At 43.0% G+C, this 24585-nt stretch overlaps 3 protein-coding genes across 5 annotated transcripts; 1 reads left to right on the top strand and 2 right to left on the bottom strand.

Annotated features, from left to right (window-relative positions):
* Positions 1-92: 92 nt before the first annotated feature.
* Positions 93-7646, bottom strand: LOC129845365 (zinc finger protein-like). 2 transcript variants are annotated; one of them, XM_055913260.1, is made up of 4 exons: positions 7006-7646; positions 5725-5861; positions 5258-5473; positions 93-1122 (listed from the first exon to the last, which is right to left on the bottom strand). In XM_055913260.1, exons 1-4 carry the CDS (start codon positions 7301-7303, stop codon positions 1081-1083), a joined length of 693 nt encoding a protein of 230 aa, XP_055769235.1. In that variant the 5' UTR covers positions 7304-7646; the 3' UTR covers positions 93-1080. The 2 variants fall into 2 exon arrangements, with proteins under 2 accessions (XP_055769235.1, XP_055769234.1); XM_055913259.1 differs by lacking the exon at positions 93-1122 and having other exon boundaries at positions 3877-5473; positions 7006-7632.
* Positions 7647-8781: 1135 nt separating this feature from the next.
* LOC129845367 (zinc finger and SCAN domain-containing protein 22-like) lies at positions 8782-12164 on the bottom strand. Its single transcript, XM_055913263.1, has 4 exons — positions 11720-12164; positions 11534-11637; positions 11362-11425; positions 8782-11183 (listed from the first exon to the last, which is right to left on the bottom strand). The coding sequence occupies exons 1-4, from the start codon at positions 12027-12029 to the stop codon at positions 10090-10092; spliced, it is 1572 nt and encodes a 523-aa protein (XP_055769238.1). The 5' UTR covers positions 12030-12164; the 3' UTR covers positions 8782-10089.
* Positions 12165-13088: 924 nt separating this feature from the next.
* Positions 13089-24476, top strand: LOC129845377 (uncharacterized). Of its 2 annotated transcripts, none has more exons than XM_055913288.1 (5): positions 13089-13523; positions 13637-13773; positions 14208-14420; positions 19468-19683; positions 23504-24476. In XM_055913288.1, the coding sequence occupies exons 1-5, from the start codon at positions 13226-13228 to the stop codon at positions 23543-23545; spliced, it is 906 nt and encodes a 301-aa protein (XP_055769263.1). In that variant the 5' UTR covers positions 13089-13225; the 3' UTR covers positions 23546-24476. The 2 variants fall into 2 exon arrangements, with proteins under 2 accessions (XP_055769263.1, XP_055769265.1); XM_055913290.1 differs by lacking the exon at positions 23504-24476 and adding an exon at positions 20438-21106.
* Positions 24477-24585: the final 109 nt, after the last annotated feature.

The raw sequence follows: 24585 nt of genomic DNA on the forward strand, positions 1-24585 counted from the left end.
GTATGACAGACTAGCCTAGATATGAATTCCATCCACATCTTTACAGCCTATCAATCTGATTGTCAATCTACTGTATCTTGTCGACAGGCAAATGGAAATCAATTTTTAATTGCTGTTCTTTGGTACATCCCCGGAAACGATACAATTTCAGAAGGATGTTCAAATTTTCCCCTGTAATAACTTATACATTATCAATCCACTCTGGACCATGCATCACGCCAGTTGAACTGAAAACACAACCCCCTACACAGAGGGTAGCGTTCAATGGGGAAACCAATGAAACTGTTAAAAACACATGGATTTAAGTTTTCACATGAAACCCCCAGTAGTGTGGAGCCCTTACAACTAGGGCCAGGAGTTTTCCCCTGCTCTGGTCATATGGTGAGGAAAAACTCCTGGCCCTGACCATCATTACACCTGGTGGAGTAGTATGACATTGTCCCTAGACGCTGATCTTGTGTCAGTTTTGCATTTTTCCCCACTAATGGTTAAGGTTAGGATTGTGGGAGAGGAAGCTGATCCTAGATCTGTACCTAGGGGAAACTTCACCCTGGAACACTCCGAGCAGCCCCACGTCCTGTGGCCTGCCGCCAGTGTGGACGAGGAGGTGCCTCTTCATGTGACTGGACTGGGTGAAGGACTTCCCGCAGTAGACACAGTGAAATGGTTTCTCTCCGGTGTGCACCCTCTCATGCATCTTCAGCTGGTGGCTGTGGGAGAAGCGCTTGGTGCAGTGGCTGCAGCCGTACGGTTTCTCCCCGCATGTGCCTCCGGATGTACGCTTACTGGGGGACGGGCATTCCGCAAAGGCTGCACCGGAGCTTCCTCTTGCCCGAGCAAGGCGTTAGCTGTTGTGGCTGCTTTTCCATGCATTTCGATGAAGTAGTAGAGCCACTGTTGATATTTGGGAACGGGGCTTGCTTCCCTCTTTGGGGAACCTGGTGGAAAGTAACACTTGGGAAGAAAAGCTGTTTCGGGTGGACAGTCTGTTGAAATCGGGCGACTTGGACCTCGATCCTACAGTTCTCCCTTGCTCTGCATTTTGAGTGTCAGCTGGACACTTATCTGTCTATCCAGACTCTATTCCTCCTCCCCATCTCCCTCTTCCACAGTAGATTTGGCCTAAAAAAGAGGCGGGAGGAATTCAATTGACAGGCATGAGCTCTACAAAGCTCTCAAACAAACACATCTATTATAACTCAGATATTACTAGGCTATAGTATTGATCCAATGGCTTGAATTAAGTTGTTCATTTACTGACTTAACTCATTGACACAGAAAATCTGAAGTTTTTCTCTCGTCAAAACCTTTCCCTACCGCACCTGCTGTCTGTCTCTACCTTTGGATACTTTGTTATGAAAAGCTAACTGACATTTACTCCTGAGGTGCTGACCTGTTGCAACCTCTATAGACACTGTAATTATTATTTGACCCTGCTGGTCATCTATGAACGTTTGAACATCTTTAAGAACAATCTGGCCTTAATGGCCATATACTCTTATAATCTCCACCGGGCACAGCAAGAAGAGGACTGGCCACCCCTCAGAGCCTGGTTCCTCTCTAGGTTTCTTCCTACGTTCCTGCCTTCCTAGGGAGTTTTTCCTAGCCACCGTGCTTCTTCATCTACATTGCTTGCTCGTTGGGGTTTTAGGCTGGGTTTCTATATAAGCACTTTGTGACATCTGCTGATGTAAAAAGGGCTTTATAAGTACATTTGATTGATCGATAATTCCCTGTACTTTTGAAAGGAAAATTACCTTTCCTGCCTGATTTAATTTGTCAGCAAGGTGAGAAGATACAGATACCTACCAAAATAAAAGAAACACCAACAAAGTGGTTTAATAGGGTGTTGGGCCACCACGAGCCAGAACTGCTTCAATGCACCTTGGCATAGATTCTACAAGTGTCTGGAACTCTATTAGAGGGATGTGACACCATTCTTCCATGAGAAATTCCATAATTTTGTGCTTTGTTGATGGTGGTGGAAAACACAAAAAGTGTTCAATTGGATTGAGATCTGGTGACTAAGACGGTCATGGCATATGGTTGACATCGTTTTCATGCCCATTAAACCATTCAGTGACCACTGGTGCCCTATGGATGGGGGAATTGTCATCAATAGCCTTTGTAGCCAAAATAATGGCCGACCCAGCATTTTTATTCATGACCCTAAGCATGATGGGATAATAATTGATTAATTAACTCAGGAACCACACCTGTGTGGAAGCACCTACTTTCAATATACTTTGTATCCCTAATTTGTTTTCATTATTTTGGTAGTTAACTGTATATTTAGGGTCAATCTATATAGCAGGGGTATTCAAATCTTACCCTATGAGGTCCGGAGCCTGCTGGTTTTCTGTTCTACCTGATAATTAATTTCACCCACCTGGTGTCCCAATATATTTAGGATCAATCTATATTGGGTATATATACAGAACCAGTCAAACGTTTGGACACACCTACTCATTCAAGGGTTTTTCTTAATTTTTTACTATTTTCTACATTGTAGAATAATAGTGAAGATATCATAACTATAAAATAACACATATGGAATCATGTAGTAACCAAAAAAGTGTCAAAATATATTGTATATTTCAGATTCTTTAAAGTAGCCACCCTTTGTCTTGATGACAGCTTTGCACACTCTTGGCATTCTCTCAACCAGCTTCATGAGGTAGTCACCTGAAATGCATTTCAATAAACAGGTGTGCCTTGTTAAAAGTACATTTGTGGAACATTTCAATAACTTTTTTAATTTCTGTGCAATCGCAAAAACCATCAAGCACTATGATGAAACTGGATCTCATGATGACCGCCACAGGAAAGGAAGACCCAGAGTTACCTCTGCTGTAGGGGATAATTTAATTTTTAACCTTTATTTAACTAGGTAAGTCAGTTAAGAACAAATTCTTATTTTCAATGACGGCCTAGGAATAGTGGGTTAACTGCCTTGTTCAGGTGTAGAACGACAGATTTTTACCTTGTCAGCTCGGGTATTCGATCTTGCAGCCTTTCGGTTACAAGTCCAACGCTCTAACCACTAGGCTACCTGCCGCCCCATTAGAGTTACAAGCCTCAGGAATTGCAGCCCAAATAAATGCTTCACAGAGTTCAAATAACAGACACATCTCAACATCAACTGTTCAGAGGAGACTGCATGAATCAGGCCCAGCTAGCACAATTGGTTCTTTGGAAATTGTAGGAACCTAAGATTTTGGTTTCCCATTGGTTCTGGAAACAATGTTTCCTGACTGGTAAAACGTAATGTTTTTTAAACGTTCTAAAAACGGCAGTGAACATTTTGCTTGTTCTGGGAGATTCTAAAAATGTTTTACTATGGTTCCCTGAAAGTTTTACTGGGAGGTTTTATTAACGTTCTGAGAACGGAAATTCTAGTTTTTTTTTAAGGTAATTAAATAACGTTCTGAGAACATGTTTCAATAAGACTTTCATAACACTGCTAGCTTAGTTTGGCTTAGTTGTGATTTTTTAACTTATACAAAGCTGTTAATTTTAGCCTATTCAAACAGGCCCCTTTCAAAGGAAACAAGCACTCATTAAGATCTGTTGTGGCCAATAAGTGGGAGCGGCCAACACACCTGAACACACTTAACAAAATAGAGGATAGAGTTATGCTGATGCTAAGAAAGGAATGCATGTTTTTAAATAACATTCTTAGAACGTTACTAATATTTTCTTGTGGTTTTTATGGAACGTTTTAGGAAACTTGTAGGAAACGTTATGCTGAAATACTGAAATTCCCATCTAAGAAGCATATGGTTCTCAGAACGTTATGTGCTAGCTGTGGTCAATCTATATAGTGTCAATCTATATTCAGGGTCAAACTATACTTAGTGAAGAAGCACCATGGAATTCTTTGAAAAATATGATTTATTGATGGAATTATAGTAATTGACAAACAAACAGCAATAGCCATTGGTCAAATTGATACAAAAGGACAGTACAATTTCAGCATCTGCTATAACTTTAGTCTGAGGCAGCTATATTGAACCATGATCAACCTTAACAGTCAATGTGAGTGATGCTGTTGGCCTTAATGGAGCCAAGAAAACGTAACAGTCTTTGTAGATAATGTAAATATGAACCACGTTGTATTGTAGACGTATGAGACCAGGGCAAACATCCCGCAGACAAACGACTACGTCTGAACCAATGACGTTTGAACTCATGATATTGCTATAACAGCTTTTTTCAATAGGAATCTCTTGTTCTGTGTCAGTTATCAATGATGAAGCTTCTGATGTCTTTTCAGATTGCTGGAGTGGGAGAACCTGCGTCCGCAATGTGCACAACTGAAGGGCTTCTCGCCAGTGTGGACGTTCAGGTGCATTTGGAGCTTGGCGCGGGACACAAATCTCTTCTCACACAAGGTGCAGGCGAACGGCCGCTTTCTGGTGTGGATGACAGCGTGCTGCTGCAAGTCACTCTCGTGGACAAACTTCTTATTGCAGCTCGGGCAACCATACGGTCGTTCTACGGTGCCAGGTCTAACGTCTGTGGCGAGATTACTCGAGTGGGAGGAAGTTGTGGCGCTTGGTCTAAAATGGCAATCAGGAAGTGAGGAATGAGCTGGTTGTTGAGCTCTTCTTCCTGGTATTTCAGAGTGTCTCTGGAGGCTTGCCAATGAGCACCAACTAGCTTTGTTGGCCTCACCTGTGCCAAGATGCATGCCTGTATTTATCTCTGAGGGCCGGAAGCCGGGTGAAACCAATTGCGTGGTGTTGTCTCTCATCGATTCGGGGTGAATCATTGGTGCGTTTCTGTTAAACACTCCCACTACCTGCTTATTTCCAGTCCCATTGTCCTGTGGTGTAGTAGCTGTACCCACCTGACCCCACTCAAAACCTCTATCTACCTGCTGCCCACTGGACACAGAGTCAATCACTATCACATGTTCTGATGAAGAATGGAATGACTTGGGGGAAAACCTGTGGTTTTCTAACCCTACACTTCTCATTTCTGTGGACGATCTATTCTGTGTTTCTGGGCCCACTGGGCCACTCCCTAGGTCCATAACTTTAGTGTGAGCAGCAGAGGCGCCATCATCAGTCGCTACTACCTCTCTCCACACCTGGTTTAAAGAATCTCTTAGGAGATTGAGGTCCCCGTTCATGTCACACTTTGTGTCCAGACTCTGTCTCTCTGCTTTGGGTTCAAATCCTGTGTGCTGCTGGGGTCCCTGGTTCACATTCCCTGTTTCTGATTGGAGGAGGACGGCGTCAGATCCACTGACCTCCATAGCAGTGTTGTTGTAGCTGTTGTTGCCTCTGGGGCCACTGGACTGGAAGGCGGGGTCCTCTGTGGTGGCTGCAGCCAGTTGGGTGGTTAGTTCTCTGCTGCACTCCACTGTTCTGGCTGGGTGGCTGATCCTAGAGTCCTGATCATCTGCTTCTCCCTCCACCTTGATGATCAGCAGGTCTGGTTGCCCTTCCTCTGTCTCTGCTGACTGCTGATGGGGTTAAGTGGGAGAGATGAGTGAGTGAGACAGAGCATACACTATCTACTGAATGGAGATATGGGCATGACATGGGATTTAGTGAAATTCATAGTAGTTGCCTTGTTGTTATTGTGTTAGAATGTGCTGGCATACACATCTATACAGACATGACCTCATTCCCAGGCAAAACGTTCTGGTGTGCGAGACTAAAATAGGCATAAGTCTGTGACAGTCTAAAATCGGCTGTTAAAATTGGAACTTGCCTCATCACTTGTAATATCCATATGCTTTGATGGAGAGACATCCTCTTGGTCCACGTCTATGGGCTGTCTGTCTCTTGGTATGCTGCTGTTCCCAAAACTCCTGATGGAAAGTCTGGCTCTGCTTTGCCAAGTAGGTCCTGGAAATAAAGGGGAAGGTTAATTTGACCCCATCCATCAATGGTGTTTTACAAAGAACAAATCAAGCATAATACCTTCATGTCCGTGTGTAATGTGTGTATAGAGCTAGAAGGATACTAGCTATGGTGACAGTACAATATACACTCAGTGACTAGTTTATTATGTACACCGCTCTGTTCACGAAAATGGTTAGCTCCTACAGACAGCTAGTCAGGTGGCTGTGACTTGCTGTATAAAGCAGGCAGACAGGCATCGAGGCATTCAGTTACTGTTTGACTGAATGTTAGAATGGGCAAAACGAGTGACCTAAGCAACTTTGAGCGTGGTATGATTGTTGGTGCAAGGCGCGTCGGTTCCAGTATCTCAGAAGCGGCTGGACCTGGGCTTTTCGCGCACGACAGTGTCTAAAGTTCCCGACAATGGTGCGGGAAAAAAAAAACATTGAAGGAGAATGGCAAGAATCGTGCAAGCTAGCAGGCGGGCCACAAACAGGCAAATAATGGCACAGAACGGCATCTCAGAACGCACAACTCAGCGGTCCTTGTTACGGATGGGCTATTGCAGCAGACGACCACACCAGGTTCCACTCCTATCAACTAAAAACAAGCAAAAGCGGCTCCAGTGGGCACGCAATCACCAACACTGGACAATTGAGGAGTGGAAAAACATTGCCTAATACAAAGAATCCAGGTTCCTGTTGCATCATTCTGAGGCAGAGGCAGGATTTGGCGTAGGCAGCATGAGTCCATGGCCCCATCCTGCCTGATGTCAACAGTACATGCTTGTGGCGGTGGTGTAATGGTGTGGGGAATAATTCCTGGCATATGTTAGGTCACTTGATACTAATTGAGGTTCGTTTCCATGCACCAGAGAATTCTGGCTGTTCTGGAGGCAAAGGGGGGGTCTGACCCGGTACTAGATGGATGTACCTAATAAACTGGCCACTAACTGTATACATGCTGGATGTATGCATAACGCAAATAGGGCTAATGTTAATAATACATCCTTAACTGTATTGACATGCATACATCACAGCAGTATTATGCTTGATTTGTACTTTATGAAACACCATTGATGGACGGGGTCAAACTGAAAACGATCATAATTTATGTGCACACTGTAAAATTCAGCATCATCACCAACCTGTCGTTGCAGTTTCTCGATTGTTGTGTCTGTTTAGCAGGCGTATTCCATGAAAGCGGTTGTGGACGGACCCCTCTGAGGACTTTGTTCTCTCTGCTCGAAACCTGGCGACCTGAAGTTCCATCAATTTCATTTTCCTCCGGAGAAATTCGTTCTCCTTGTGGCTTTGAGTCATCTCCAGATGTACAACCGCATAGCCATCGTCAACAACTTTGCAGATTTCGGCAACAGCCGCATTGGCTAGCACCTCCATGATTGAGGCTATCTGCGCCTGGAAATCGGCAACGGAACCCGACATTGTGCCCCGACGCTTTTGGCTTCTTTTCAATTAAACACTATTTTTGTTTTTCTATATTATGATAATTCACAATTATCTATCTAGCTAGTAAAATTGATACAAGCATATCATAAACTAAACATCGCTAGCTAGCTTTGTTTGTAAGTAGCTGTTGAGATTTGTTTCTTCCTCATCTTCACAGTAATGTAATCATAAACTGGACTGTGCAATTCAATTGAAAGTACAACACCGCCACCTACTGTAGAGGAGTGCTCCACAATAACAACAATGGTTTAGATATGTAATACTGCTTCACATAGGATTTACGGTATTTTTACCACTCAATAACAGCAATTGTTCAGATATGTTATACGGATTTCACATAGAATTTACGGTACCCCCCCTCCCCCCACACACACACACAAAAACAACAATGGTTTAGATATGTAATACTGCTTTCACATAGGATTTACGGTCTTTTTTTTTCTGTAAAAAAAAAAAGATGTAATTTTTATATGACCCCCTTACAAACATGCCTATTTTTACCACATTCTTGCCCGAATACGCCTTCTATACCTCCCATGTGCATGCCGCTGTTGGGTGGTAGTATTGGTGTACAGATGTGGGTGGGCGTCTACTTTAATAAAGCCATTGAATATATATATGTACCACCAAAAATAAATATATTATTAATGTATTCAGGCAGGTCTTACGAAACATTATAAGACTAATAAAAATATATTTCCGAAATAGAATAACATATTTTGGGTTTAATTAGCCTACGTTACGTCCAAATGAATGAAATTAATAGTTCATTATTTTGTTCATTGAACAGACAAGAACCACCTACCCGATCATAGTCAACACATATATATTTTATAATTAGAATATATTGGAATACGGGGGGGGGGGGGGGGATTACGTTTATATTTTTCCCACACAACTTGTCACGCTGTCATATAAAAAAAGGAGTATTTTGAAACAGCCGAAGTCCATGCTTTTTTGTTCCACGTTTCATCTCTACCCTCACTCCACTCTGTTAGGGAGCAGGCTCTTACATTGAAAGTATCTTCATCATGATACCAATAGAAAATACCTGCAATCTATATTTTCAAAAGAATGTGATTCTCGTGTTCATATTTCACAACCTCCGCGCGAGCTTTAAGAGTTGCCTATACGCGATCGAACAAAAAAATAGTTCACTTGATTTAGGCTACACTATTGCATGCTAAGTTAATAAGAGCAAAATAACCCACCTGTTAAACTACTGGCAAAATATTCTAATAAATGAGCTAACTAGACAAGATGATCAGAGCAGCACTCACCTCAACTGCAGATAACATTTCCCCAGACTAATTGCAGCCTAACCAATATCCAAACGGACATTCAGTGAAAACTAAAATCTGACGTTGATTGATTTATCAAGAGGAGTCCCCAAGCTTGTCTCAAATCATAACAGTGTTTACAATTATCATCTAGGTGACCACACAAAGGCAAGCTATTGTTTAACATTTATTACATTGATTGGAAAGACTTTGGGAGTTTCAGTAAACAACAATTTGATACAAGCCTTCAGCTTGATACCAGCAGCATCCCATTGCAGGTTTGCCTCTGAAGCTAAGCAGGGATGGTCCCTGGATGGGAGATCAGTTGCTGCTGGAAGTGGTATTGTAAAGCCAGTAGAGAGCACTCCCCTTTGGTCTAAGGAGATCCCCGGGGCAGTAGAGGGGACATTGCCCTACAAAGGGTGCTCTCTTTTGGATGGGATGTTAAACGGGTGTTCTGACTCTCTGTGGTCATTAAAAATCCCATGGCACTTATCGTAAGAGTAGGCGTGTTCACCCCGGTGTCCTGGCTAAATTCCTAATCTGGCCCTCATACCATCATGGCCACCTAATCATCTCCTCAATTGGCATATATCACTCCTCACCTCTCTAGCTGCTGTTTGGTAAGCGTTCTGGCACAAACATGGTCGCTGTGCATCACCTTGGTGGTGGATCAGGGGAGTTTCTCCCTTAAAGCACTTTGAGTACCTCAGTTGGTAGAAAAGCACTATATAAATCCAATCAATTATTATTATTCAATTACATTAGCCTACTTTATTGCATTAGGACAGACACTAAATATATATTAATTCCATCACACCTCTATAATTTGCTTGTAGCCTATCAGTCTAATAGTACATCTATCTTGATGAGGCAAAAGGAAATTGGAATTCTTATGAGATCGATCTTTATTGTATTTCTTTCTTTGCTGGCTTGTATTTCTGTGTGTTAACTATGCCTATGTATAGTAGTTTACCCCAGGACGTTGCTGTAAATCACAATGTATTCTCAGTCAACTCACCTGGTCAAATAAATAATAAATACAATTCAAATAAATTACAGTACTGCACCATTGATTTTTAAATATATAACTTATGACAGGTGAAGATTATCAGTACACTCTGGACCAAGCATCAAGCCAGCTGAACTGAAAACACGACCACTACACACAGAGAGTAGTGTTCAATGTGGAAAACATCCAGACTGTTAAAAACGCATGGACCCAGTGTTCATATGAAATCCCCAGTAGTGTGGAGCCATTCCCCTTACAACTAGAGATGAGTTTTTCCTGGTCTGATCACATGGTGAGGAAAACTCCTGGCCCTACTTATCATTATGCCATTTGGAGTAGTGTGAAGTTGCCCCTAGAAGCTGATCTTCGGTCAGTTTAGTATATTTTTTTCACTAATGGTTAAGGTTAGGATTAAGGAAGAGGAAGCTGATTCTAGATCTGTACCTAAGGGAAACTTCACCTTGGAACACTCAGGGCAGCACAATGTCCTGTGGCCTGCCGCCAGTGTGGACAAGGAGATGCCTCTTCATGTGGCCGGACTGGGTGAAGGACTTCCCGCAGTAGACACAGTGAAATGGTTTCTCTCCGGTGTGCACCCTCTCATGCATCTTCAGCTGGTGGCTGTGGGAGAAGCGCTTGGTGCAGTGGCTGCAGCCGTACGGTTTCTCCCCCGTATGGACCCGCATGTGCCTCCTTAGGTATGCCGGCTGAGGGAAGGGTTTTCCACAGAGGCTGCAGCGGAGCTGCCTCTTGGTGGAGCAAGACGTTAGCTGTTGCGGCTGCTTTTCTGTGCCTTTTGATGAAGAAGTGGAGCCTCTGTTGAAATTCAGGAAGGGGGCTTGCTTCCCTCTTTGGGGAACCTGGTGGAGGGTAACCCTTGATGATGAAAATCTGTTTCGGTTGGACAGTCCACTGAAATCTGGAAACTTGGACCTTGGTCCTACAGTTGTCCCTTGCTCTGCATGTTGCGTGTCAGGGGGACACTTTGTCTGTCCAGACTCCATTCCCCCTCTTCCTCTGCTGTCCACAAGCTGCCTGCCGTCTGAACAGACCTCTCCAGATGTCGCCTCTTGGCCAGTTATGCTCCATTCTGAACTCATATCTGCCTCCACTTTAATGGGAACTGAGTCCACCATCACCACATCAGGCACCCAGTCCAGAGAGCGTGAAGCAGACATGCAGACCCCAGAGTTACCAGACACCCCTCTCCTCTCTGGATGTCCAGACAGCCTCTTGAAGTCTGGCCAGGCATTGTGAGGAGCATTCACAGTTGGGTTGTCAGTCTCTTGGTTCTCTGTCCATTGGGACAGGCTGTATTCTATGGGTTGATGGTCAGTTTCCCAGGTCACACCCTCAGCAACCTGATGGTCCTGTCTTGCTCTGTTGTATTGTGACGCTGGATGCTGGAAGGTCTGGTTTTCAGGTTCTATATTGAGTGAGGTGTCTGGAGCTCTGTGTCTGTTGCCCTGCTGGTCCAGAAGGTCTGTGGTTTCAGTAGATGATGAAGAACCTGGTTCTGCCACAATGATCTTCTCACTGCTCTCACTGACCGGTTGGACAATCTCTGAAATGTGTTAACGCAAAGCACAACATCAGCTTCCTGTAGTGGAGAATGCTTCTTCTTTGCCTTATTTATTAGTTATGGGTAATGACTAAGAAGTAAATCAAATACGGCAATAAACCTTGAAGGCTTTACTCAACATAAAGTGTAAATTGCATAGACATGATAAGTTGCATAATACCTTCCATTATGCTGGTGTCAGGATTTTCCATTTTGATAAGAGGTGCCTCTTGCATATCTGCCATCTGTGTTTTTGTATTCAGCAGAAAATATTTTATTAGAAATATATCCCCACCAACATTTGAAATATGAGAACACAAATAATCAATTTGACCGTGTCTATGACAATTGACCTGCATGGCCCCATCCTGGTCTGTCGCTGTGCGTCCTGCGTCCCTCCGGTTGGTGACATCCTGCATACATTTGCCCCCTTCACTATAGGCAAAACGATTTTCCACTGCACCAGAAAAGAGAACCCTTCATAAACGTTACATTACACATCATTTTTAATGTGTTGAAATAAGGTTTAAAAAACCTACAATATCCAAGTCCGCTTTTTGCCTTTTCTACGAAGCTCTCTCTCTCCCGGGCAACATGATCGGTGTCCACTCGCCTGTGAACTGTCCGTCGCAGGGCTCCAAATCTCTCTGCGCTCCGTCGAGAATTATGGAATTTTGTCAAAAGCAGCTTCCTCCGCAGGTTATCGATTTCTTTCTGACTATGGGAAATTTCCAACCGTAAGGAGGCATGGCCGTCATCTACAAGTTTGCAGATTTCGGCAACGGCTGCATTCGCCAAAACCTCAATGATGGAGGCTAGCTGAGCATGAAAGACAACGGTATTGGACATACCCTTCCTTGGATTGGTACTATTTATACGTAAAACACTTGTATTATAGTCCTACTAGCTCATTTGCAATGTGTTCAGTTAATGTCCTGAGACGTCACACCATAGATAGGCGGTATGCTTCGAACACATCTCTATTTCGTTTGTTTTTGTTCCGGAAACAAAAGGTTGTCGGCTCCTTCCTCGATATTTTTCCAAAATAAAGGTTTCAACACACAAGATTTATGTTAGTTCCAACATTGCCACCTACTGTATCGTAGCTGCTACTAAAGGGAATCAAATGTTTTACAAATCAGCCTTCTTTGACTTTTAATAAAGCAGTGAATATAATCAAACACACACATTTTCCTTCAACAAGGATTATTTACTATTTAGTTCAAGTACAAAAATACACAATCATCATACAACATGACGTTCAAAGGAATAAATAAATGCCTTCAATAAAAATTAAGTAAATCGAAGAGTAGACTCAGGGTTAATACTTGTCTCAAAACTAACCGAAGAACCACACTGAGAATGTACTAAGTAAACGCTTCCTAACTCTGAACAATGTAACAGTTTAAATAGAAAAATATTCGAATATACCATATATAGCTAATGGGACTGAGTGGATTGATAATGTATAAATTATGACAGCTGAAGATTTTAAACATCCCTATGAATTTGCTTCCATGTAAGCATTTCACGGTAAGATTGTATTGGGCGCATATGACAAATAGAAATGTGATTTGATATGTATTGGTGCAGTGGCAAACCAAAGAACAGTATTTAATCATTAAAATTTCCTTTTGCATCTCAACAATACAGATGTACTATTAGACTGATCGGCTACAAGCAAATTATAGAGATGTGATGGATGGAATTAATATCTATTTAAGGTCAGTCATACTGTTGTTTTTGCTGTTTTTTATCATGAAAAATGGTTTACGCCAGAGAACCGGTTGTTTATTACATAGCTACAACATTGTTGTTATTGTGGAGCACTCCTGTACAGTAGGTGGCGGTGTCCAACTTTCAACTCTACCATCCAGCATAAGGAAACATAATCTCACCAGCTAAAAACAAAGCTAGCCAGCGATGTCAAAGCTAGCCAGCGATGTGTAGTTTATGATATTATTCTCTTTATTTTAATAGCTAGCTAGATAACTGTAAACATAAAAACTGTTTCGTTGAAAAGTGGCCAAAAGCGTCGGGGGACAATGTCGAATTCCGTGGTCGAGTTCCAGGTGCAGATAGCCTCAATCATGGAGGTGCTAGCCAACGCGGCTGTAGCCGAAATCTGCAAAATTGTTGACGATGGCTATGCGGTTGTACATCTGGAGATGACTCAAAGCCACAAGGACAACGAATTTCTCCGGAGGAAATTGAAATTGATGGAACTTCAGATCGCCAAGTTTCGAGCAGAGAGAACAAAGTTTTCAGAGGGGTCCGTCCACAATCGCTTCCATGGAATACGCCTCCTAAACAGAAACAGCAATCGAGAGAAGGCAATGACAGGTTGGTGGTGATGATGAATGTGACAGTGTGCAAATAGTCTAAATCGCAAAATCGTTACTTTGTAAAACACCATTGATGGATGGGGTCAAATTAACCTCCCCCTTTATTTCCAGGACCTACTTGGCAAAGCAGAGCCAGACTTTCCAACAGGAGTTTTGGGAACAGCAGCATACCAAGAGACAGACAGCCCATAGACGTGGACCAAGAGGATGTCTCTCCATCAAAGCATATGGCTGCTACAAGTGATGAGGTAAGTTCCAATTTCAACAGACGATTTTAGACTGTCACAGACTTATGTCTTAGTGTTTATGTCTTTATGTTTTAGTCTCGCACACCAGACACTTCCACCTGGGGATGAGGTTATGTCTGTATAGACGTGTATGTCAGCACATTATAACTAGTGATGTAGTGGTAAAAAAAATATGCTTGGTAAACGATGACCGCCGTACAGAGTGAGTAAAGTAACACTCTCTATACTTTCAATGCATTTTTGGGCCAAAGGTTTGTAAAGGCATGTGTAAAATATAGAAGGTGGAGTTTACCCTCCACTACACCACTGGTTATAACACAATAACAACAAGACAACTACTATGAATTTCACTAAATCCCATGTCATGCCCATATATCCATTCAGTAGATAGTGTATACTCTGTCTCACTCATCTCTCCCACTTAACCCCATCAGCAGTCAGCAGAGACAGAGGAAGGGGAACCAGACCTGCTCATCATCAAGGATGAGGGGGAAGCAGATGACCAGGACTCTAGGTCCAGACACCCAGCCAGAACAGAGGGCAGCAGAGAGCTAACCACCCAACTGGCTGCAGCCACCACAGAGGACCCCGCCTTCCAGTCCAGTGGCCCCAGAGGCAACAACAACTACAACAACACTACTATGGAGGTCAGTGGATCTGACGCCGTCCTCCACCAATCAGAAACAGGGAATGTGAACCAGGGACCACTGCAGTACACAGGATTTGAACCCAGAGCAGAGAGACAGAGTCTGGACACTAAGTGTGACATGAACGGGGACCTCAATCTCCTAAGAGATTCTTTAAACCAGGTGTGGAGAGAGGCAGTAGCGACTAATGATGATACCTCTGCTGCTCACACTAAAGTAATGGGCCTAGGGAGTGGCCCAGTGGGCCCAGAAACACAGACTAGCTCAGACATAGAAATGAGAAGTGTAGGGTTAGAAAACCACAGCTTTCCCCCCAAGTCGTTCCATTCCTCATCAGAACATGTGATAGTGATTGACTCCGTATCCAGTGGGCAGCAGGTAGATAGAGGTTTCGAGTGGGGTCAGGCGGGTACAGCTACTGCACCACAGGACAATGGGACTGGAAATAGGCAGGGAGTGGGAGTGTTTGAGAGGAATGCACCAATGATTCGCCCCGTTCACCCCGAATCGATGAGAGACAACACAACGCTATTGGTTTCACCCAGGTTCCGGCCCTCAGAGATAAATACAGGCATGCATCTTGGCACAGGAAAGGCAGGGGAGGCCAACAAAGCTAGTTGGTGTTCGTTGGCAAGCCTACATAGACACTCTGAAATACCAGGAAGAGGAGCTCAACAACCAGCTCATGCCTCACTTCCTGTCTCCCATTTTAGACCAAGCACCACAACTTCCTGTCACTCAAATAATCTCGCCACAGACGTTAGACCTGGCACTGTAGAACGACCGTATGGTTGCCCAACATGCCATAAGAAGTTTGTCCACGAGAGTGACTTGCGGCGGCATGTGGCCATCCACACCAGAAAGCGATCATTCTCCTGCACCTTGTGTGAGAAGAGCTTTGTGTGCGCCAGCCATCTCCAAATGCACCAGAACGTTCACACTGGGGAGAAGCCCTTCAGTTGTGCACAGTGCGGCCGCAGGTTCTCCCACTCCAGCAATCTGAAAAGACATCAGAAGCTTCATCATTGAGAAGTGACAAAGGCTGTGATCAGCCTAATAACCTTGGTCACCATTATAACCGTTTGAATTGCAAAAGACAAACATTTTCTTCTTTCCTCCGCTCCTGACTTGTTTCAGCAAGGAGCAACAAAGTTTCATCACGTTGGAGAGTCCATGTTTCAGCAGAAACCATAGAGATCCTATTAAATTACTAGAGGGGCTATGTCATAAACACTCAAAGTTCTAGAGTGGGGTGAAAATGTCAGCCATTTTAGTCAAGGAGAAATCCAAACCAGTCTAAATGGAATGAATGGCAGTAGAGGCAGAGGTGATTCATAGATGCGGTAAAGAGGTCAATGGAATGCAGACCGCGGGGAATAGAAGAAGGATGCCAGATTGGCACACGTTCAACAAATCTTAACTAACAAAGTGGATATTCACAAATCCGTCATGATTGTGCCTCTGGAGTGGAGCAGCGGTCTAAGGCACTGCATCGCAGTGCTAGCTGAGTCACTTCAGATTCTGGTTCGATCCCAGACTCATGAGGCAGCGCACAATTGGCCCAGCGTCGTCCGGGTTAGGGGACAGCCGGGTTGTCCTTTTCCCATCGCACTCTAGCGACTCCTGTGGCAGGCCATGCGCAATGTACCTCCACATTAGTGCGTCTGGCTTCCAGGTTAAGCGAGCAGTGTGTCAAGAAGCAGTGTGGTTTGGCGGTGTTGTGTTTCGGAGCATACACGGCTCTCGACCTTCGCCCCTCCCGAGTCCGTACAGGAGTTGCAGTGATGGGACAAGACTGTAACTACCAACTGGGGAGAAAATGGGGCAAAAAAATGAAATACAAATCCGTCATGATTGATGTAACAGGTCCACAATGTGGTTAGTAAAGTCCCATTTGGATATATTTGGCTGTTTTCGCTGCATAACATTTCGAAGTAGTCCCTTTTCAGGTTTAGAAGAAGTGACTGCTAAATGCTAACTCCCGTTCGAATAAACTGTTATCATCGCTAGCACAGAGCAATCGTTGGTGGTAGTTTTTAACTGTAATGCAGTTGAATGATGAAGATAACATGAACATACTGTATATTGGGGTTGACATCCATACAACCATTATTCTCAGATTTTTACCTCAACATAGTGTGAAATACACACTTAAAAATTTGCCTAAATGTAGGCTAATTTAGCTGGGCGGCAACGACAAGATTCAGGATCTTTCCTCTACGGCATCTTTCACCCACGCGTTTCAATGGCATTACCATTGTTTTGGTCGACTTCCATTGACCTCTACTGCATGTACTGTACTTCTCTATTTTACTTATGCAGAACAATTCAAGTAAGGCATGTGATATCAGAAATTGTGTAATAGAATGATTGTTAACTTAAAATATTGTCATGTAATTATAAATAGTTTATACACATTTTATACACATTTTCTGTATAAATAGTCTCTAAAATATATCTAAACAGCCAATAAATGTCTCAATGTTTGTTTTCTTGGAAAGTTGTGAATGTTATAATATGATAGAATATCAGTACTTGTTGCATTTACAACTTGTATAAGACCTATCATCAACTGTTTTCAGCCAGTGTATGGCTGTGGATTAGCTGCATTGTTTGTATAGAATGTTGGCATATTGGCAGTTAATTTGAATAATTATTGGAAATCATTACACTTAAACTCGCTGGCTAGCTAATAAACATACTGTGCAGTTAATCTTCAAATGTATTGTTTTACACAATATCTTATCGCAGCACACTGGCTGACCATGGTTGACCAGCTCCCTGAACAAAATGGCTGACCTTTTATACTGTTATAAGACCTTTCATGTCCATTCTTGTATTCTAATACCTAATTCTATGGCAGAAACGGACTCGGCCACACGAATGCCTGACCGTCCCATTTTCTGTCAGCTGTTCGATCCGCAAAAAAACGTTAATTGACATTTTTCAGCGGGTATGACGGTTCATTTAATTTTCATGATGGTCTTCATCCATAACCATCAGTTATACGGTTGTACAGTAATTGTGCCAGCCCAAGACACAGAAGCAAGAAATTCCTATTGAAAACAATCTATGGATAACCTTCATGACAGTTAGGTTATAGCAATACATTAGTTTTATTGTCATTTATTTTTATTATTTTTTGTATTTATATATATTTGTATTTTTTTAAATATATATTTTTACTCTGCATCGTTGGGAAGGGCTCGTAAGCAAACATTTCATAGTAAAGGCCTGGATTCAATCAGATCAAGCGTTAACCTGGCTGGTTAACCTGGCTGTGTTCAAGGTGGAACTATGTTGGGGTTGTAGCCGTCAAATTGGTGAGCAGCTGGTCTTGTTATTATTGTCACAAAGCCACACCCGCCCCACTTGCGTTAGAAGTTCGGAACGTGAAAGTGTAGGCTATTAAACAAAATAATGAGGATTTCTATCAGCCTAATCAAGGTGTAGATTACATCTCACATTCCAGTGTTCGAATTTGTCAACAAGGCTGCATGGGATTTCTCTTAATCTAACTCTGTGCATCCAATGGCGATGTCCGCTTTAGGTATAATGCCAGGAGCCGCTTGTGGATTTGAAATAAATAAATAATAAATAACCGTTATGTGGATGTCGGTTAAAGCGGATCTGATTTAATAGATCCCAAAATCTACACCCATTGTATTTGGCACATGTGACTTGGAAGTCCTGCCTACTTCCTGGATCATGTCCCTTGCTGTTTTTGAATGGGATTCAAGAGTATGAAATCAAATTCATGATATATACACTCATTTTAATATACACTAGTCATGTTCTTCCACGCCAGTCAAGTTCTTCCACGCCGATCTCAACAAACTATTTCTGTATGGACTTCGCTTTGTGCACGGGGGCATTGTCATGCTGGAACAGGAAAAGGCCTTCCCCAAACTGTTGCCACAAATTTGGAAGCACAGAATCATCTAGAATGTCATTGTATGCTATAGCGTTAAGATTTCCCTTCACTGGAACGAAGGGGCCTAGCCCGAACCATGAAAAACAGCCCGAAACCATTATTCCTCCTCCACCAAACTTTACAGTTGACACTATGCATTGGAGCAGGTAGCGTTCTTCTGGCATCCGCCAAACCCAGATTCGTCTGTCGGACTGCCAGATGGTGAAGCGTGATTAATCTCTCCAGAGAACACGTTTCCACTGTTCCAGAGTCCAATGGCGGTGAGCTTTACACCACTCCAGCCGGCGCTTGGTGATCTTATACAAACTGATTTAAAATAAAACATTTAAATAAAAAATGTAAACATTTTTTTGCCCAATTGGTATTTACAGTCTTGTCTCATCGCTGCAACTCCCGTACGGACTCAGGAGAGGCTAAGGTCGAGAGCCGCCGTCCTCCTAAACACAACCAAGCCGCACTGCTTCTTAACACAATGCCCACTTAACCCGGAAGCCAGCCGCACCAATGTGTTGGAGGAAACACCGTACACCTGGCGACCGTGCACTGCGCCCGGCCCGCTACATCCCTGCCCGGCCAAACCCAGACGGTGCTGGGCAAATTGTGCGCCGCCCCATGGGTCTTCCGGTCGCGGCCTGGACTCGAACCCAGAATCTCTAGTGGCACAGCTAGCACTGCGATGCAGTGCCTTAGACCACTGCGCCACTTAGGAGGTCACTGATGAATTGATTTGTTGGAAAGGTGGCATCCTATGACGGTGACACATTGACAGTCACTGAGCTCTTCAGTAAAGCCATTCTACTGCCAATGCTTGTCTCTGGAGATTGCATGGCGGTGTCCTTGATACATACACCTGTCAGCAACCACATACTTTTGTAAATATAGTGTATATGTACAATTATATTCGTATTAGTGGATTCATTTACTTTTACCCAATGTCTTTTTAAGGTTTTTGCGCAAAATACAAGTATACCCTCCAGTTCTCCACTGATAAGAACTTAATAACAAGGAAACTGCAATGAATTTCACAAAATCGATTGTCATGCCCATATCTCCATTCAGTAGATAGTGTATGCTCCGTCTCACTCACTCATCTCTCCCACTTAACCCCATCAGCAGTCAGCAGAGACAGAGGAAGTGGAACCAGACCTGCTGATCATCAAGGTGGAGGGAGAAGCAGATGACCAGGACTCTAGGATCAGTCACCCAGCCAGAACAGTGGAGGGCAGCAGAGAGCTAACCACCCAACCGGCTGCAGCCACCACAGAGGACCCCGCCTTCCAGTCCAGTGGCCCCAGAGGCAAAAACAACTACAACACCACCGCTATGGAGGTCAGTAGATCTGACGCCGTCCTCTTCCAATCAGAAACAGGGACTGTGGACCAGGGACTCCAGCACCACACAGGATTTGAACCCAGAGTAGAGAGACAGAGTCTGGACACAAAGTGTGACATGAACGGGGACCTCAATCTCCTAAGAGATTCTTTAAACCAGGTGTGGAGAGAGGCAGTAGCGACTAAAGATGATACCTCTGCTGCTCACACTAAAGTTATGGACCTAGGGAGTGGCCCAGTGGGCCCAGAAACACAGACTAGCTCAGACATAGAAATGAGAAGTGTAGGGTTAGAAAACCACAGCTTTCCCCCCAAGTCGTTCCATTCCTCATCAGAACATGTGATAGTGATTGACTCAGTATCCAGTGGGCAGCAGGTAGATAGAGATTTTGAGTGGGGTCAGGTGGGTACAGCTACTAAATCACAGATCAATGTGACTGGACATAGGCAGGGAGTGGGAGTGTTTGAGGGGAATGCACCAATGATTCACCCCGTACACCCCGATTCGATGAGAGACACTATGCAATTGGTTTCACCCAGCTTCCGGCACACAGAGAAAAATACAGGCATGCATTTTGGCACAGGAAATGCAGGTGAGGCCAACAAATTTAGTTGGCACTCATTGGCTAGCCTCCATAGACACTCTGAAATACCAGGAAGAGGAACTCAAGAACAAGCTTATTCCTCACTTCCTGTTGGCCATTTTAGACCAAGTGCAACAACTTCCTCTCACTCCAGTATTCTCGCCACAGATGTTACAACTGGCACCGTAGAACGACCGTACGGTTGCCCGAGCTGCCATAAGACGTTTATCCACGAGAGTGACTTGCAGCAGCACGTGGTCATCCACACCAGAAAGCGGGGATACGCCTGCACCTTTTGTGAGAAGAGCTTTGTGTCCCCTAGCAAGCTCCAAGTGCACCAGAACGTCCACACTGGGGAGAAGCCCTTCAGTTGTGCACAGTGTGGGCGCAGGTTCTCCCACTCTGGCAATCTGAAAAGACATCAGAAGCTTCATCATTGATAACTGACACAGAACAAGAGATTCCTATTGAAAAAAGCTGTTATAGCAATATCATGAGTTCAAACGTCATTGGTTCAGACGTAGTCGTTTGTCTGCAGGATGTTTGCCCTCGTCTCATACGTCTACAATACAACGTGGTTCATATTTACATTATCTACAAGGACTGTTTCGTTTTCTTGGCTTCTTTAAGGCCAACAGCATCACTCACATTGACTGTTAAGGTTGATAATGGTTGTGTTCTTCTAATAAAACAGCGTTCCTCACACTAAAGTTATAGCAGATACTGAAATTGTACTGTGAGACTGAAAAACGTTCTGTTCTTTTGTACCAATTTCACCAATGGCTGTTTATTTATTCATTCCTATAATTCCATCAATAAATAATATTTTCCATGGTGCTTCTTTACCCTATAGAGATTGACCTTAAATATACAGGTAACTGCCTAAAAACACTTGAGTAAATGAGGGATACAAAGCATATTGAAAGTAGGTTTTAAGCTATTAACATGCCATCATGCTTAGGGTCCTGAATAAAAATGCTGGGCAGGCCATTATTTTGGCTACCATGGCTATGCTGCCATAGGATGATAATGCCCCTATCCACAGGGCATGTGTGGTCACTGAATGGTTTGATGAGCATGAAAACGATGTAAACCATATGCCATGGATGTCTCAGTCACCAGATCTCAACCCAATTGAGCACTTATGGAAGATTCTGGAGTGGCGCCTGAGAGGACATTTTCCACCACCATCAACAAAACACCAAAATAATGGAATTTATCGTGGAAGAATAGTGCTCCAATAGAGTTCCAGACACTTAAAGAATCTATGCCAAGGTGCATTGAAGCTGTTCTGGCTCGTGGTGCCCCAACACCCTATTAAGACACTTTATGTTGGGGTTTCCTTTATTTTGTCAGTTACCTGAATATTGACCCTAAATATATACACTACAAGTCAAAAGTTTTAGAACACCTACTCGTTCAAGGATTCTTCTTTATTTTGACTATTTTCTACATTGTAGAATAATAGTGAAGACATCAAAACTATGAAAAAATACATATGGAATCATGTAGTAACCAAAAAAGTGTGAAACAAATCAAAATATTTTATATTTGAGATTCTTCAAATAGCCACCCTTTGCCTTGATGACAGCTTTGCACAGTCTTGGCATTCTCTCAACCAGCTTCATCTGGAATGCTTTTCCAACGGTCTTGAAGGAGTTCCCACGTATGCTGAGCACTTGTTGGCTGCTTTTCCTTCACTCTGCGGTCCGACTCATCCTAAACCATCTCAATTTGTTTGAAGTCGGGGGGTTGTGGACGACAGGTCATCTGATGCAGCACTCCATCACTCTCCTTCTTGGTAAAATAGCCTTACACAGCCTGGAGGTGTGTTGGGTCATTGTCCTGTTGAAAATCAAATGATAGTCCCACTAAGCCCAAACCAGCGTATCGCTGCAGAATGCTGTGGTAGCCATGCTGGTTAAGTGTGCCTTGAATTCTAAATAAATCACAGACAGTGTCACCAGCAAAGCACCCCCACGCCATAACACATCCTCTTCCATGCTTTAAGGTGGGAAATACACATGCAAGATCATCCGTTCACCCACACCACGTCTCACAAAGACACTGCGGTTGGAACCAAAAATCTCAAGTTTGGACTCCAGACAAAAGGACACATTTCCACCAGTCTAATGTCCATTGCCGTGTTTCTTGGCCCAAGCAAGTCTCTTCTTATTATTGGTGTCCTTTAGTAGTGGTTTCTTTGCAGTAATTCGACCATGAAGGCCTGATTCACACAGTCTCCTCTGAACTGTTGATGTTGAGATGTGTCTGTTACTTGAACTATGTGAAGCATTTATTTGGGCTGCATTTTCTGAGGCTGGTAACTCTAATGAACTTATTCTCTGCAGCAGAGGTAACTCTGGGTCTTCCATTCCTGTGGCGGTCCTCATGAGAGCCAGTTTCATCATAGCCCTTGAGGGTTTTTGCGACTGCACTTGAAGAAACTTTCAAAGTTCTTGAAATGTTCCGTCTTGACTGACCTTCATGTCTTAAAGTAATGATGGACTTTCGTTTCTCTTTGCTTATTTGAGCTGTGCTTGCCATAATATGGACTTGGTCTTTTACACCTGTTGGTCTTTTTGTATTTTACTTGGTCTTTTAACACCTGTTAATTGAAATGTATTTCATGTGACTACCTCATGGAGCTGGTTGAGAGAATGCCAAGAGTGTACAAAGCTGTCATCAAGGCAAAGGATGACTATTTGAAGAATCTCAAATCTCAAATATATTTTGATTTCTTTAACACTTTTTTGGTTACTACATGATTCCATATGTGTTATTTCATAGTTTTGATGTCTTCACTATTATTCTACAATGTAGAAAATAGTAAAAATAAAGAAAAAACGTTGAATGAGTAGGTGTTCTAAAACGTTTGACCGGTAATGTATATTGACCCTATAGACTGTAGATTAACCCTAAATATATATTGACCCTATCTATATATATTCTCACATTACTTCCAAATGAAATCAGGCAGATTGAAGGAAAGGACATTTTCCTTTCAAAAGTACAGGGAATTATTGCAGTCCAATAATAGTTTTAAATGTTTTGAGAACAGATAAGCTTCATATGTTCTGTGTCAATGAGTTAAATCAGTAAATGAACAACTTAATTCAATCCATTGGATCAATAATATACCCTCATAATAGCTGAGTTATAATAGACATGTATTTGTTTGAGAGCTTTGTAGAGATCATGTCTGTCTACTTAATTCCGCCCTCCTCTTTTCAGGCCAAATCTACTGTGGAACAGGGGGACACAGAGGGGGAATAGAGTCTGGACAGACAGAGAAGTGTCCCCCTGACACTCACAACGCAGCGCTATGTGGAACTGTAGGGTTGAGGTTCAAGCAGACACTACGTCACTGCCAAATCTAAGGGTAGAGCTCGACAATTCAAGTCCCTTGGGTGCTGCCATGGAGTTACATTAGAAGTTCACATCCAAGAAGGCTCAAGGTCATTGGCCACAACCATTACACAACAAGTTGGAAATAGCAAATTCAACAATTAGTGGTTTGGAAGGGATCAGTGGCTAACTGCAAGCATTACAAAGGAATCACTAACCTGCTATTCAGTGGAGTTGGTGTGTGGTCCCAATTTTCAGTTTAAGGTTGTCTTTTCCAAATTTAAAATGATAAACATTCAATATTGACCATGCTGTCAATCCAGCATGATTTATGCTGCGCTCAAAACAACTGTTAACTCAGAACTGGAAAATCTGACTTCAGTGAATTCAAGACAACAGAACTCAAGCTCCGACTGGGAAAATACGTTTTGAAAGGTCATCTAACTCGGAATTGTAAATCAGGAACTCGGGCCTCTTTCTAGACCTGAAGATCACTGAAGTCATCATGATTCAACCTTGTTTTTTTTTGAGTTCCCAGTTGTCTTGAAAGCACCATAAATCCAGAGAATGCCTGACTTTGATGACAAAGTTTGATGAAAAAATTAGCCCACGAAGGACTAGTCCAAAAATGTCTTGTATGCTGCTGCATAAATGATGTAATATAACAGGGAGATATGTATACTGTAGCTAAGAAAGTAATACTAAGTGTATGTTGTATAGTAAGCTGTTAGTAACCCATGTGCCTCACCCTAATAATGTGGTCTATTTTCCCCTCTTAATTTCACCTATTGTTCTGACTTGGTGGTGCACATGTAGCCTATAACCTGTTTTAGAGAAATGTAATCATTGGATATTGTAAGAGCTTTCATTGTCTGCTTATATGCCCCCTTTATTTATCCTACGGTTCTGACTTGGTGCACAGGGAGAACACTGTAACAATGGCCCATGTTCTGAAATCTGTCGCTGTA

The sequence above is a fragment of the Salvelinus fontinalis genome, unplaced genomic scaffold (assembly GCF_029448725.1).
Source record: "Salvelinus fontinalis isolate EN_2023a unplaced genomic scaffold, ASM2944872v1 scaffold_0285, whole genome shotgun sequence".
Taxonomy (NCBI): Eukaryota; Metazoa; Chordata; class Actinopteri; order Salmoniformes; family Salmonidae; genus Salvelinus; species Salvelinus fontinalis.

Bases quoted from the DNA above. Each gene is read 5' to 3' on its own strand.
- LOC129845365 (XM_055913259.1), bottom strand. From the start codon at position 7,303: ATGTCGGGTTCCGTTGCCGATTTCCAGGCGCAGATAGCCTCAATCATG. The intron at 5,862-7,005 runs GTTGGTGATGAT...CTTTATTTCCAG, and splicing joins TCGAGAAACTGCAACGACAG to GACCTACTTGGCAAAGCAGA. The intron at 5,474-5,724 runs GCAAGTTCCAAT...TAACCCCATCAG, and splicing joins TGGATATTACAAGTGATGAG to CAGTCAGCAGAGACAGAGGA.
- LOC129845367 (XM_055913263.1), bottom strand. From the start codon at position 12,029: ATGTCCAATACCGTTGTCTTTCATGCTCAGCTAGCCTCCATCATTGAG. The intron at 11,638-11,719 runs GTAGGTTTTTTA...TTTCTGGTGCAG, and splicing joins AAAAAGCGGACTTGGATATT to TGGAAAATCGTTTTGCCTAT. The intron at 11,184-11,361 runs GTATTATGCAAC...AACACATTTCAG, and splicing joins TGACACCAGCATAATGGAAG to AGATTGTCCAACCGGTCAGT.
- LOC129845377 (XM_055913288.1), top strand. From the start codon at position 13,226: ATGTCGAATTCCGTGGTCGAGTTCCAGGTGCAGATAGCCTCAATCATG. The intron at 14,421-19,467 runs GTCAGTGGATCT...TAACCCCATCAG, and splicing joins ACAACAACACTACTATGGAG to CAGTCAGCAGAGACAGAGGA. The intron at 19,684-23,503 runs GTCAGTAGATCT...TCCTCTTTTCAG, and splicing joins ACAACACCACCGCTATGGAG to GCCAAATCTACTGTGGAACA.